The sequence below is a fragment of the Aricia agestis genome, chromosome 5, assembly GCF_905147365.1.
Source record: "Aricia agestis chromosome 5, ilAriAges1.1, whole genome shotgun sequence".
NCBI classification, from domain to species: Eukaryota; Metazoa; Arthropoda; class Insecta; order Lepidoptera; family Lycaenidae; genus Aricia; species Aricia agestis.
Window position 1 is genome coordinate 12,082,105 of NC_056410.1, and position 15,860 is coordinate 12,097,964.

At 37.3% G+C, this 15,860-nt stretch overlaps 1 protein-coding gene across 1 annotated transcript; it reads left to right on the forward strand.

Annotated features, from left to right (window-relative positions):
• The first annotated feature begins 4,908 nt into the window (after positions 1-4,908).
• Positions 4,909-15,633, forward strand: LOC121727294 (arylsulfatase B-like). The gene is made up of 8 exons (XM_042115031.1): positions 4,909-5,107; positions 9,074-9,164; positions 9,610-9,769; positions 12,256-12,482; positions 13,178-13,286; positions 13,897-14,049; positions 14,316-14,984; positions 15,240-15,633. Exons 1-8 carry the CDS (start codon positions 5,082-5,084, stop codon positions 15,593-15,595), a joined length of 1,791 nt encoding a protein of 596 aa, XP_041970965.1. The 5' UTR covers positions 4,909-5,081; the 3' UTR covers positions 15,596-15,633.
• Positions 15,634-15,860: the final 227 nt, after the last annotated feature.

Below are 15,860 nucleotides of genomic sequence, written 5' to 3' on the forward strand. Positions count from 1 at the left end.
GAGAAATAAAATTAAATAGGTTTTGGTTTAAAGATTCTTTATTATCAACAAAGGCAAGCTGCCACTTATTTGATAACATTGATTACTTAATGTCTAGATACAATTTCATCGTTCGTCGTCGAAAATACATTATAAGCAATGATGAAATACTCAAACCAGATATTATGTTACTACCGCGCGCGTTGTGAAGCTTCAAAAACGGCCCAATTTGGCCGTCTGTTGTTTAGTCTGAATCGAGAGCAGTCACGAACGTGCCGCGTCTTGTTTTACCTAAATAATTTGAAAATGACGTCGTGCGTGTTTCGAAAATGTACCAATTATAACTCGAAAGTAAACAAAACACATGGAATCTCTTACCACATGTCTCGATTGCAATAAATACCTCGATTATTTACAATTTCAATTATTTTTTCGAACAATCTGGAAAAAACCAAATTTTCGTCATAGCTCAGGCGAAGAAAGAGACAGCGATACGATTCGACGTTTAAAAATAGAATTGTCTCTTCTTTGTAAATGGTTTTTCGTATCTTTTGTTTCACTTATCTGTCAAATTTGTCAATGTCTGCAATTTTGAATTTGAAAATTGTTCGGAAGAGATTTAAGCCGGAAAATAAAATGGACGTAACATATCTGTATAAGTAGAACATCATTGATTATAAGTTAAAGGCACAGTTAAATTACTGGTACATAAAGGCACTTGAAACATTTCAGTTTTTTAAAAGGTAAAAAATGTGTACGTACTTCACATTTAACAAAATATAGCTAACTAATTACAAAACCTCAGGTTATTATGTTATTACAAAAGGTATAGACAGTAAACTAAATCATTTTAAATTGCGTTAATAATATAACATTTTAAACTTTCGCGTTGCATTATAATTAAAAGTCTCGTTAAAATATGTTCGGCAAATTGCTTTTTAAAAACATTCAAAGATTGGGAGTGTTTTATGCGCGAGGGTATGCGGTTGTATAATGTATAGCTGCGCTCCTTCGACAGCTGGTGTCGACTTGCCGTAATTTGTGCGATGTTTACTGTTAGTCCGTGAGCCCGGTCCGAAAATGCCTACGTCACGTGACATCAATATAAAATGCATGGCACACGGTCGGAAAATATATGCCAAGTGAGGATCAGACGACTTTCGCATCTGAAATTGGCCGGAAGTCGGAGACGTATATATATATATATATATATATATATATATATATATATATATATATATATATATATATATATATATATATATATATATATATATATATGATAATTTCATAGTTTGCCAATATAGGATTATATTTTTTATATTTTTTCCTGAATATCTACGACCACTAATACGATGTCCCTATGTTTTCTTTTTTTTCATAATTTAATTATTAAATAAGATATGAACGTTCAAAAACCCAAAAAAATGGCCAGATTTTGCGCTGTGTTCAAACGTCCAGAAAACAGATTTGGCTAGATTATACAAAAAAAAGCAAAACATAGGAACACAGCTCAAGCCTTTTTTTAATCTTTAATGAAAAAAGTACTTAAATCGGTTAAGTTTTGGAGAAGGAATCAGGGGACAACGAATCGTTGATTTTCTGGATTTTCTGCAGTTGTCTCTATCGCGTTCTGCGGTATAGGCTTGAGGTAAGGGAGACAGCTATAGATATTACACGTGCTTTTTTTTTCATTTTTCTAGCCCCTGGTGTATCCTCTTAAGGGTCTCCCATACAACTAACGTGATTTTTTTGGATTTGGATTTTTTTGAACCACAAAAATATAAATATATAAGTACTTAAGTCATAAAGAGAAAAGCCTATAATCCTACTAGTCCTACTAATATTATAGAGGCGAAAGTATGTGAGTTTGTGAGTTTGTTACTTCTTCATGCCTGGACGGCTGGAGCGATTTCGACAAAATTTTACAAGGAGGTAGCTGACATCCTGGGTTAACACGTCTTAAGACTCATCGCCAGTACAATTCCCGTCAAAATGAGTTTAGCCGTCTGCCGTTCCGGAGATTACCTACAGATTGTGTGTTAAATGTTGATTGTGCCAGTGAAATCTCCAAATTAAAATCTAAGTCACAAGTGTAGGCAAAATCAGATCACGTAAAGTAGTCCACTTTTTGTCCACTTTATTAATAAGTAATATTATTATGCAGTAGTCACATCTCAAGGTTTCACGCGTACACTATTCATTTCTTTAGATACGTCTGGTAAATTGAATTTGAATTCAATTGTTGATCAGTGATAAAATTATACAGTAAAATTTTGAAACTAGAGCGTTTACTTTGATTGACAGCTATTTTGTTCTATTCATGGTCAGATTGGTCAGTTGAAAAAGTCTATGGGATTAGGTAATCAAAAGGTTTACGAGTATCAAAATACTCGTTCTAATTCTATGGGTAAGTAGGTATTAAAAAATTCACCTAAGCATACAGTTTTTTTTATCTTAAAACGCATTTGAACTAAACAATGGGATTTACCTTGGAAGCCAACGGTCGTTGTCTTTTTTATAATAGGACTTCGGACATCTGCTGATTACGTATTTCAATTATTATCATTACTGCATTGTTCAATGTGGCGATTCCAATAGATGCAAAATCTTATTTCTCAAGATTGACCTTGATTGCACGTCTATAATGCAATAAAACCCAAGTCTTCGAAAGATGGCCGTTATGAGGTGGAGTGAGAGGTCCCGATCGAGAAAAATGAATTTATGGTCTCATTGTTTATAGACTGAGTCATGCGTTCAATTCCAACGGTGGATCAATGAAGATGTTTTAAAATTAGTTAGGAAAATGAGATTGCATTTTCCTGTCGGTGCGGTGCAATCAAGGTCAATCAATCAAAGTCTTGAGAAATAAGATTTTGCATCTATTGGAATCACCACATTAAACAATGCAGTAATGTCTGACAAGAAATTTCCTCGGATAGGCTAAAACTAAAAAGCCAGTCTTGCGTCTGATCTCTGCGGTCGAGACTCGTGTCGGATTATTTATTCACCGGGCACCGGTTTTTGGGAGAGGGAACAGATCCCTGTGTTACCTATGTGTAAGAGACACATGTGTTACTAAAGAAAACCAGTGTTTATCTGGCGTGGTTTCAATGGAACCAGCCACGGAAATTGGAGTTGGAGTGGGAGTTAAGTAAAATATCTTGCAACAAGCTTTACCTAGTACGGTCTACTATAACCATCTAATAACGGTTATTTACTATGCATCTTTTATTCTGTACACGCATGATCTAATTAGGTAGTTAAAATAAAATTCCCGTATTGTTACCAATTAAAGAGTTTAAATGTAAGCGATAGCTAGAGTGAAGGTTGTTTTAAGCTATTTTTATAAGATATCAAGGTAGCTAGTTAGTTTACAACAAGTGCAGCACCTGACTACCAAGTACTTACTTATTAAGAACTTGTAAACGAAGTTTCTGTTAAAAACCCAAGTTTGGCTCTACTCTCTACTTAAGTCTACTTCATCTCTCTTCTTAGTAACCAAAAAATCTCAAAAAACATTTAATTCAGAAGAAAAGGTAGTGCAATTATTGTCGATTAAATTTTGTAAGTAATGTGTCAAAAATCTTTCAACTTTCAAAAGTCGGTAAGTGAAGTTCAATTAGGTGGTTAAAAGCACTTAGCTGAGTTTGAAAATAAAATTATGTTAGAAACTACCGTTTAATTTGTAAAGTTACGTCACACTGTCACAATGTATTAACAGTAAGATTTTGCATAAAGTTTCCTATCCCAAGGTCTGACATAGAACATTATCTTACTATTGATTGTTTATGAAAACAGAAACTCCATTGTGAATTAGGATGTCGAAACCCCAACTATCCATTTCAAACTTAACGTGATTTACCTATTGAGAAACTTTACCCTATTGAGGACCGGCTACATTTCTTAAGATTGTGTGTGTACTCGCCTAATGTAATAAATTATTTGTTTGTACTGCGGCCTACTATAAAAGCTTTCCGTTTTACAATTGAATGTCTGTAGATACCTAATCAATGTCTTTATTCAAAATGGGTTTGACGAACTTTTCTATGTCAAAATTTAGATTCCCGCCCTCTGTGCTAAGCCGCAGGTACGTCCAGCCCAGGATTTATAAATAGGTCCCCTTACTAGTAAACGCTGTATAAGCTTTGAATAGTTATACAGTGTTTTGTCTTCTTCAATCCCATTAAGAATGTCACTTGTGTGACAGGAACAAAACACTGTATAACTATTCAAAGCTTATACAACGTTTATTAGTAAGGGGGTTAGTGTATAGGCTGCGGCCTAGGGGCGGCAGATTTCACACATAGGGCGGCGAAAATAAAATGACCTACACTCATAAAAAATATAAATCCGGCAATGGATGGACCTCAAGAATCAATGAAATATTTATTACAGTGTGCACTTCAGCGATAACTACATAGTTCTAGGCTGCGGCGCCGTCCGCGTAAATTACCCTATCATCCCACGGGAATACTGTAATTTTGCGACAGTACATGCCTACATAGTTAAAATTCAATCACATAATTTGAAAGTATAATATGGTTCCAGATCAAATAACAATAAAAGCAAAATACAATAATGTTTAGGTTAAACTTAGGTTAGTCTACCCTTATAAAGAATATAGAGTGCAACATAATAATATTAACGATTGGTGACCCCTGACTCCTAGCATTTATTCCGATTGCCAACTTTATCCTAGACCTATATTTCAGAATGATTGGAATAATAGCTAGATATAAATTAAATTAAGCTGAGAATTTAATTAAATATTACGTAAGTGACAATGATATGATCAGGATACTATGTAGAATACAAAGGTATGAGTAAGCCCTCGCCGCGGCACGGGGCACCTTACGCCTTACCTATTTGTTTTCTTATAGCTAACAGTCACGCGACTGTTTTTCTGTGTCCTATTAGCGGGTGAAACATTTTGCAATGCACCTGCACAGCCTTCGTACTTCGTTTCAGTTGTCTAGTCGTTGTCTCGCGTGCGCCGCTTTTGTGACAATCGGTGACTTACATCGAAGCATTTTCGTGAATTAAAATATTTTTGTGTGAAAAAATCATAGGTTGTCGGTTGATTGCCTGCATCTTTCATAATGCAACGAAAGGATGACTTAAAACGGTAAGTTTGTTTAAACAGGCACAAAATATTTAAGTTAAATATTTAATTGTTATTAAATGCTCGGTATTAGGTGCTTAATACTTATAATTTTATTTCAAATAAAAATTAAAGTACATAATATTCATTCAGGTTTTTTTTATTTTTTTTTAATGAAATAAGGGGGCAAACGAGCAAACGGGTCACCTGATGGAAAGCAACTTCCGTCGCCCATGGACACTCGCAGCATCAGAAGAGCTGCAGGTGCGTTGCCGGCCTTTTAAGGGGTAATAGGGGAGGGTAGGGAAGGGAATAGGGGAGGGTACGGAAGGGAATAGGGGAAGGTACGGAAGGAAATAGGGGAGGGTAGGGAAAGGAAAAGGGTAGGGGTTGGGCCTCCGGTAAACTCACTCACTCGGCGAAACATAGCGGAAGCGCTGTTTCACGCCGGTTTTCTGTGAGAACGTGGTATTTCTCCGGTCGAGCCGGCCCATTCGTGCCGAAGCATGGCTCTCCCACGTCAAAACGTAACTGTGTAGAAGCAAAATTATGAGGTGACAGTTTATAATACATTGTAGTAAGATGGAGGCTAGTTGGTTGTAACAGTTTAAATTTTCAGCGTGACTATTAATTAAAAACATATTATATTATTAAGAATATTAAGTATGTACTTATTTTTTTTATCTCATACTTTCAGCTTAGTATTCCAATAGGTAGGTCTTTTTTTCGTATTCGAATATCGACTCTACATAATAGAGTTTCCACTTTCCTCACTAATCTCAATATTACAAGCCATCCAGCAGCCAGCAGATGCTGATTGCTGATATAAACGCACCTCCTTAGACATTTGATTTATTTTTTCTATAATTTTTTGTCAGTAAACATGTGACCTTAAATCTATTTTTACATGCTATACAATGAGGATAAATAATACAGACGTCAAAGTATTATATCAGTAGGTAAGTAATTTATGTAACTATTTTTGAATCGTGATTAAGGGTGAAGCCAAACGAGCGTAATTTGTGAGTTGTGCTTGTGAGTCGCAGAATTTCGGCTGACAGAAATTCTGCTGCATTCAGTTTCATACAAAAGTCCTGTTTGATTCACAGAATGAAGAAGGAATTTTCTATAAAACTGAATGCAGCAGAATTTCTGCCGCCCGAAATTCTGCGACTCACGACTCACAAAATTACGCCCGATTGGCCTCACCCTAAGGCTTTGGTATAAATGGCTGGTGGTTCTGAAAGCAGCTGTCCAGTTTAATCTATAATACAGTTATTCTTGATTGTGATGACTGATGACTTGAGTGATGACTGATGACACAAAATTGGAATGTAGTTCAGGCGATCAAAGGTGGTCAAATTAAAACGATAAAACCGACTTCACTATTGTACGTAGAAACTACTTACCAGTAAATGTAGTCTGTGAACCGCATTAAAGTTTTTGATACAAAAATTGAAAAATAATTAAAAATATTAGGGGTCCCCATAGGTACAACTGAAACAATTTTTTTTTGCATCTAACCTATGCGTGTGGGGTATCAATGGATAGGTCTTGTAAAATAATATTCAGGTTTGTAATATCATTTTTTTTTTTAACTTGAATAGTTTGCGAGAGAGACTCTTCCAAAGTGGTAAAATGTGTGCCCCCCCTGTAACTTCTAAAGTATTCACATCATAATTAAAAAGAAATATATTTATATATATATCTTGTTTATATATATATATATATATATATATATATATATATATATATATATATATATATATATATATATATATAAATAAATAAACAAGTGATAATACTTTAGGGGTGTGTACGTATAATATACGTATATACGTATATAAATATGATGTACATTACTACAAAAACTACCAACGAAAATTGGTTCGAACGAGATCTAGCAAGTAGTTTTTTTATACGTCATAAATATTAAACCGTCATTTAACTTTCATTATTAAATCAACTGAAACATAAAATAAATCGAAAACCTTTTAATTTCATAGAAATTAAACTTGTTGCTCGCAGCAGCAATAAGGTTCCCTTCATGGGCAAGTCCAACTCGCACTTGGCCGGTTTTTTAACTTTGTGTTTTAAATGTTAATTGCGCACCAGACAGAAAACATCTACGTACATAAGTTTTATGTACTCAGGTGGTTTTTCTTGTATTTTTTTAAGGAAAACAATAGTTTTAATTATATTTTATTATTGTCGTATTTGTTGTATGCATACTACATAGGTACATATAGGTGCGATCATCGATGTAAATTATACTCACGTCTGAAGAACCTAGTTTTTAATAAAATCAATAAACAAAAAAAAAATAATAATCTAGGGATTGGGTCTAAACTTGACCCTATTATACGTAGTTGACTTATCAGGCGCTAGATGGTCACATATCTGTAGGGCAATGTCATTACAACAATATGATGGGCCTCGCTTGAATAATGTATGGCCGGCGGAGGGAGGTCAGGCTTATTCCCCTGTGATAACAACGCTAAGATAGGTTAAGGCCTAAGGGTAGTGCACAGATAGTCGCTTTGTGGGATAACACATCAATTTTCGCAGCATTTCCGCGAATACAAGGCAACTGTCCCAAGTAATGAGACTTCTCAAGCGATCGCCCACCGAAAAATAATCCATGTAAACAACAAGAAACCTACTTCACTATACGATAATAATTATTCGTATTTTTTAAATATTATTACAAAATGTTGTTTTGGCATATACATTTTATCTAGTATCAATATAAAAAATAGATAAAAACCTATTTTCAGGCCTAACCAATGTACTACAAAATTTCATTAAATCGGTTGAGCCGTTATGGAGGAGTTCACACTTCACGCACAAACACTGTGACACGAGACGACACTGTACGTTGGTTTTTTTATTAATAAGAGAATATTATATGTAGTTATTGTACAGTACGTTACAAACTATTGTTCTTGTAAAGTAACTGTATTTTGACATTGAGGATTATTATTTATTAAAACTTCATTTTTATTACAATATTTTTTTACGTGATGACCTTAACCGACTTTGGCTGTATTAGCTTAATTGTTTTATGTTTAATGTTTATCAATTAGGGTTATTATTAATTAGCATTATTGCTATATTCTATGTTAATGACGAATGTTTGATAGATAGAGAATCTCATCAAATCTCGCAACGGCCATAACCTTCTCACTCCTAATAAAGTATTAATTAGTGCGTTTAAAATTATAGCACTTAGCGGTTTCATAGTAGACAATTTGGTACTAGTTATCGTGAAACCAACACGAAACTTCGTTGTTCCGTTACTGTTATTAGATCCTTTTTGTTTACAAAAGTTGTAAATTAGATTTTACTTTAATTACATAGTAATTAATAAGTTGAACTCAGAACGTTTGATACAATGATAACTATAATAAATTAATATTATAGTTATTATGTTTCATACAATTACAAAATATGGTAGATAATAATTTTTACAAATATTAGTAGGTATTAGGTACCTACATCAAACTACCTCAGAATCAGCGTTGCCAGATTTTTTTTGTACCAAGTCGGGACTTTGGAACTTTTTGAAAAAAAAAGTGGGATTCTTCAGTCAAAAGCGGGACAATGTAAAAAAGGGTATTAAATCAAAAGATTTTTTTATTTTTTTATCTTTTTATTTGCATTAGAATAACGTTTACGTGGCAAAAGATAGCTAAAGTAGCCAAAGAAAATCCACCCCTCTACCTCCCGCACTTTTATCTTCATTACGCAGTTACGCACCTTTCTTTCTCAGCACGCTGCACGTACGTTCGGGCTTTCCCCGAAAAGCGGGACTGAGCCTGTCCCGCGCGGGACATTTAATTTTGATGAAAAAATCGGGACGTCTGGCAACGCTGCTCAGTATCTAATTAGGTGGCATTTGATTTTGGTACAGTTGCTTGACTTTTTTTGGTTTTTCATTACTTAATAAAAAAAAGTATATAATAAAAATCTGGTAACCTTTATTTTCAGACGAATATGGTGTATTCTGGTGTACTTCGTAGCTCAGATCACCAGCGCACACCAGGCCCCGCACATCGTGTTTATCATGGTGGATGACATGGTGAGTAGTGAATACACGTTCACAGATATTTTACACCTAACAGGACTGTATGCCAGCGTCTTAATAATCACTTTCGTAAAATCTTTGAAGTAAAAAATTTAGGAATAATCTATTTGGAGAGCAATGAGCATAATTATTAATTATTATAGCTGTAAGAATGTTACTGTAGGTATATTATTGATCTTTTTAGATTTAAACGTAACGTACGTAGACGTAAACCATCCTGCCTAGCATACGCCAACGAGATATCTCATTCTCGAGCCCCGAAAAATCCGGATTATCCGGATTTTTCGGATTTCGAAGTATCCGGATTGCAATCCCTAGGTGAGACTAGTTACAGCGATAACCTGATTTCATTTGCACAAAACTCGTAACTCTCAACGAGCAACATGATAATACCCTTCCATATAACACATAAATATGGATATTTAATACATGTTCGCAGGGGTGGAACGACGTCTCATATCACGGGTCGGATCAAATATTAACGCCTAATATAGACGCGCTGGCTGCGCGCGGTGTGGTCCTGCAGCAGTATTACAGCGAGGCGATATGCACGCCGGCGCGCACCGCGCTACTCACCGGCAAATATCCCATGAGACTTGGTAATCACGTGATCTCTTATATGATATTATGGCTGAAGGTGAGCATACGTGTAGAGCCTATACTGCAGCGGTATGGTATAAAAACCGCGCTTTGGGGTAGTAGAGAAACAATGTAGAGCTATACAGGACAGTATTGTGACGGCAAGTGTCGCTTCGCTGCAATTACACCAAGGGTCAATTCAGACCGCAACGCGACGAGGCGAGGCGAGGCGCGGCACGGCATAAATTTGTATGGATTTGACAGATTTCGTGAGCGTGAGACATAAAGTTAATATACCTAGCGGAATAGAGAAACAAAGGCCTGAGCAAGAGAGATGTCACTATCAGTAACACTGCGTGGTAAAAAGAGACGTGTGATATATGACAGCAGCACTATTTTTTTCACGTCCAGTCGGCACATGCCGCACGTTTACAATTTAATCTCAAAGAATTCATGTTCAATCATGCTTGTGTAAGTGTATACGTACCAGCGTTGCCAGATTTTTTTGTGTTAAGTCGGGACTTTGGAACTTTTTGAGTGAAAAAGCGGGATTCTTCAGTCAAAAGCGGGACAAAGTAAAAAAACGTATGAAATCAAAAGTTTTTTGAATTTTTATTTGCGATAAAATAACGTTTACGTGACAATATATAGCTAAATTAGCCAAAGAAAATCCACCCCTCTACCTCCCACACTCTTATCTTCATTACGACTTTCTTTTTCAGCAGTCAGCACGCTGCACGTACGTTCGGGCTTTTCCCGAAAAGCGGGACTGAGCCAGTCCCGCGCGGGATATTTAATTTTGATGAAAAAATCGGGACGTCCCGCCAAAATCGGGACGTCTGGCAACGTTGATACGTATGTGTACGTATCAACGTTGTATTTGTATTTTTCACACAGATGAAAACCAATTTTGGTTACGTTTGACAGCTCGAGATAGGTGCTCTATTCCGCTAGGTATATTAACTTTATGGCGTGAGACGTCTTGCCAATCTGTCAAATTCATATAAATTTAGAAATGCATCTACGCTTCGCGTTGCGGTCTGAATCAACCCTTAGAGCCTGTCCACACGGCGCGTTGCGTCAGCGTTGCGTCGACGCAGCGCTGCCGTTGCGTTACATACAAACTATAACCAAGGTCTTCACTGTTCACACGGCGCGCTGCGTCGTGACAGCAGCGCGCAACGCACACATGACGGACAGCAGCCCCCGAGACGATGCGGGAGGGGTGTTGACGTTAAGGATCAATTCAGACCGCAACGCAACGAGGCGAGGCGAGGCGCAGCGTGGCATAAATTTGTATGGATTTGACAGATTTCAATTGCGTGAGAAGTCTTGCGAATCTGTCAAATCCATATAAATTTAGAAATGCATCCACGCATCGTGTTGCGGTCTGAATCAACCTTAAGGGGTGAATCAACCTTAACCAACCTTTACACGGGTGACTATAGCCGCACGATTTACGCCGCACGGCGAAAATCGACTGTCTAAATGGCAATATGCCGCATGCCGAATTGCCATTTAAACAGTCCATTCTCGCCGTGCGTCGTACATCATGCGGCTATAGTCACCCGTGTAAACCCCGCAGACTGCTTCGTAATAACGCTGCGATGATGCAGCGCTCGTGTGGCCGGCTATGCGTCAAACGTGAAACGGCAGCGCTGCGTCGACGCAACGCTGACGCAACGCACCGTGTGGACAGGCATGCTATCAGCCTTTAGGAAAAAGTACCTGATAATTGAAATTCGTAACAAATATATTGTCCTGTATTTGTATAACCATGGCTTCTTTTGGTGTTTCTGCGAGGTCAGATAGCGTGACTCTACGTTCGATGACGTAGACGGCAGAATACAATAGAGATAATAATTGTTAGCAAGTTGCAACAACATACAGAGAACATAAAAATACCATAATCCTTACCTACATTTTTTTCTTATTTAAACAGCTGTACTAGAATTTTAATCCGCACATATTAGTTAAAAAGTAAGAGCCCACGACCTTCCTTCGTTTCGTAAAGCTGAAAATTTACCTGTTTGTGACCTTTACAGTTGCTTCCCACCCTTAAACTTTCTTAAAGTATTAGACTTTAGCAGTTGGAAGCAACAGCTGTCAAAAATGTCCGGCACTGGAAGACGAGATTCCTCCACTTACCACGAAGAATATAAGCTATGAAATTGAGCTTTACTCCTTCTAGAACGTCAGGCACACCTCCAGAACTGGATACTTCCTGAAGTAACTGGAACCGAAACTCCATAGTTTCTGGTCGTTCTCAGTCTTCTTACCTCTGTAAAGATCACAAACTGGTAAACTTTTAGCTTTACGAAACGAAGAAAGGTCTGGCCTTCGCGGGCTCTTGGTCCATTATGTTGGAAACGAAACATTCGTGTGCATTTTAATACTCGATCCTCAGCTGTGGCTACCTTAAAACAAAGAAAGATTACACTTCATTCTTCAAAAACAAAAATGTTATTTATTTGGGCTTTGATGTAAAACTCGCGCGCGATTCCAGGAATGCACGGCTCGCCTTTGTTCAACTCGGAGGACCGCGGTATTCCTTTGGGGGAGCGTCTTCTGCCGTGGCATATGAAGCGTCTGGGGTATGCCACGCACCTGGTCGGCAAGTGGCACGTCGGCATGTCTCGCCGACAGTACCTGCCGACGGCGCGCGGGTACGACACACATTACGGCATGCGGGGCGGCTTCATCGACTACTACACCTACAACAAGATCGAGACGGCAAGTTATAATCGTTATGCATGTTGACACGTTAATTAGCAGAGTAAACAGAACCTGACAGAACTGAGTTCTGTATTCGAATTTCAAAATTTTAATTTTCAAATGAAATAATTAGGCTGAGAAAACTAAACCATTTTTGGCAGTCATAAATATGTATTATGATTTATGGCACCTTAGATTTTTGATTGAAAATACTAGGAACTGTATGTAGTACATGAACTCTTAAAGTGCCAATTATGTAATTGGGTGTTTTACCATTTATATAGTAACTGAATGTAGGTATTGAAGAAAAAAGTTAATTTAAACAATTAAATAACAACGATCAATTAATTTATTCAGTCGAGTAATTTACTTTATTGTCGTTCGGCGCTGAGTGCTGAGTGCTGACTTTGTGTTCAAACGAGTAATAATTTGGAGTGAAAGACGAATAAAAGAGAAAAATTAACAAAAAATGAACCGTCTGATATTGCCGTAAAAAAAGTGTCCATGATCTTTGATGAGCGTGACGTATACGTTCGCCAATGTGTTCTGTTTGAAAAGTTGTTCAAACTGCGGTTTCAGGAAACAAGGGCATTACGAGTTACGACGCACACTGAGTTCACAAAAACTTGATTCTAAAATAATAATTTATTGTCAAAGTGTGTATGTTTAGCACTAATTACGAGAAAGTAGCTTTGATATTTTGTTGTTTTCAGTGGCCCAACGGTAGAGAGATGTTCGGTCTGGACTTGTTTGATAACGACGTACCTCAAGACCAAGAAGAGAGGTATGTTGTAGATGCTCTCACTCAACGCGCTGAAAGAAGTAAGATATTTTTCTCTACTCCGTAAATCCAAACTTTGAGATAGTAAATCGATTTTGATAATAGTAAATCGTAATTGATACTAATTCTCATGCCTGTAAAGGTCGGTGTAGGAGCACCTCACCGACAGCATTCGCGTGTAATGTAACGTTACAGAGTCGAGCATTACATTATGGAGGAGGAGAACCGAGCATAACAATGCGCAACTTGTAATATATATTATGTTGATATAACTTGTAACCTATAATTTGAGTTTTGACATTACACGAGAAGGCTTGTCGGTATTGTAATGTAATACTCATAGTCGAATCTTTAATGTTACATTACACGCGAATGCTCCCGATGAGAGAGCACCTTTATGAATATAAGTGAAGTTTTAAAGTGAATGAATTGAGTACTCCACTCCACTCTCCACTCCACTGACATAGCTCAGAATACTTGCATAACAGCGCGTTTAGACGTACGCGTTTTCTGCTCGCGCGGATTCAGCTCGCGTGTTTTCCCAAACGCGCCGTTATGCAAGTATTCTCAACGTGCCCTAATAAATCGACAATCGTTATGTACGAGAAATGCGGGCACTTGAACAATAACAATGCTTTTTATAATTTTCAGTAATATCCAACCACAACGCATCACGGCCTCTGTTTCTACACCTGGCGCACAACGCGCCTCACGCGGGCAACGCCGGCGGAGCTCTACAACCGCCCCTCAACACCACCATAAGGAACTCACACATAGCGTACTCAGATCGTCGGCTATATGCAGGTTAAGCTTTAAATCACATACTTAGAACTTTAAGCTTCAGTACCATTTAATAATGGAATAATTTAGTTCCAAATATAGAGAAAGAAACTTTATGTGGTAAAATATATATTAGTAACATACAAGCAGCCCAATTTCAAACCAAAATACTTCAAATTGGTGCCTACTCAGCATATCTTGCGAGCACATTTCGCATCGCTGATTTTCAGTGAGTGAAAAGTTGTTTTATAGCAAAGGTCTTATTAAATTTTGCTCATTTGGAATTCCAGAAGTCGTCGCTCACATGGATGAATCCATCGGAAGAGTTGTAAAGGCACTGGCGGATAAACGGCTCCTGCAAGACACAATCATAGTTTTCGTCTCCGATAATGGTGCCCCAACTGTAGGCCAGTTTAACAATAGAGGCATCAATTTACCTTTTAGAGGCAAGAAAGAGACGCCATGGGAAGGAGCAGTACGCGTGCCGGCCCTAATTTGGCATTCAAGTTTGAGACCTAAAGTGTGGAGGGGAATGATGCATATAACGGATTGGCTCCCAACTTTGGTGGCGGCTGCTGGTGGATCTGTAGATGATACAATAGATGGATTAAATCAATGGGATTCGATTGTTACGGACGGTACTTCCAATCGTAAGGAGGTTCTTATTGCCGTTGAAGATAGCGCCAGAAACGTGTACGCGGCGTACCGAGCAGGAGATTATAAAATCATCGTAGGAAATGTTACCGGACTAAGCAACGGCTACTACGGAGCAGAAATGCTGGTAAACAAAGAATCGCCTCCAGATTATTTTCTGTCCATCAGATCGTCGGCAGTGGCAAAAATATTTGAAACGAATGGTGTTCCGTTGAACTATGACGAAGTTATTAACATGAGAATGGCAAGTACAATAAAACAATTGGACACAGTAAGAGATTTGAATCCATGTGAACCGACTCAGAGTAAGTTAATTCTGTTATAGAGTTTATAATTTCACAATAATATTATTGTATGCAGTTTTTACATCAAATATAATGATGCAGTATAAATTAAATATTGATGTAATATGTTTCCAACAATGGGTCCCAGTTGTAAAAGTTGTTTTAGTTTTTATTTTTCTTAGTTGCCGTAGTTTTTATACCGGAGCAAAGTAATTTAAATGAGAAAAATATGTATCTTAGATGCTTAAGAAACCTAATAATTATTATCTTTATCAGGTCGTGGCTGCTTGTACAACGTTGTTCGAGATCCATCCGAGAGTCACAACCTATGGGACAGGGGAACGAAGATAGCCGCACTTTTGACCAGCAAACTTAGAACTTTTTGGACTGCACAGCAAAGAAGAACACCTCTCGACCTACACGATCGCGCTGACCCAGCTAATTTCAACTACAGATGGATGCCATGGTTAAACGATTCTATCGTCGGAGTAAAAGAAGAAACAAACAATATAGAATCTAATAGGAGTTCGAATAGTAATAGCACTCTCGACAAAACTGTAGCGCAGGTGGTTGGATGTGAGGCAGTCAGTGGTTTTAGAAATTTCTTGTGCCTTCTAAGAAGTGCACTTTGAGACTCAATGTTAATAGGTTTTTTTTTAATTTTAATTAAAAGTTTGTGGTTTGTTTGTTATAAAATATTTTGTTGCTGCCCCTATTTTGACTATGTTTACCTAAATATAGAATAAGTCTAATTTAAATTGGTAGATATTATTGAGTAATCAGCTTGAGAACATCAACAATAGGCCTATGTAATTTATTCTACAAGAAAAGTTATATCAGTACGAGTGTTATTTCCTGTTAGTTACTTAAGTCGTTGCAGTAAGATTGCAAATGTCG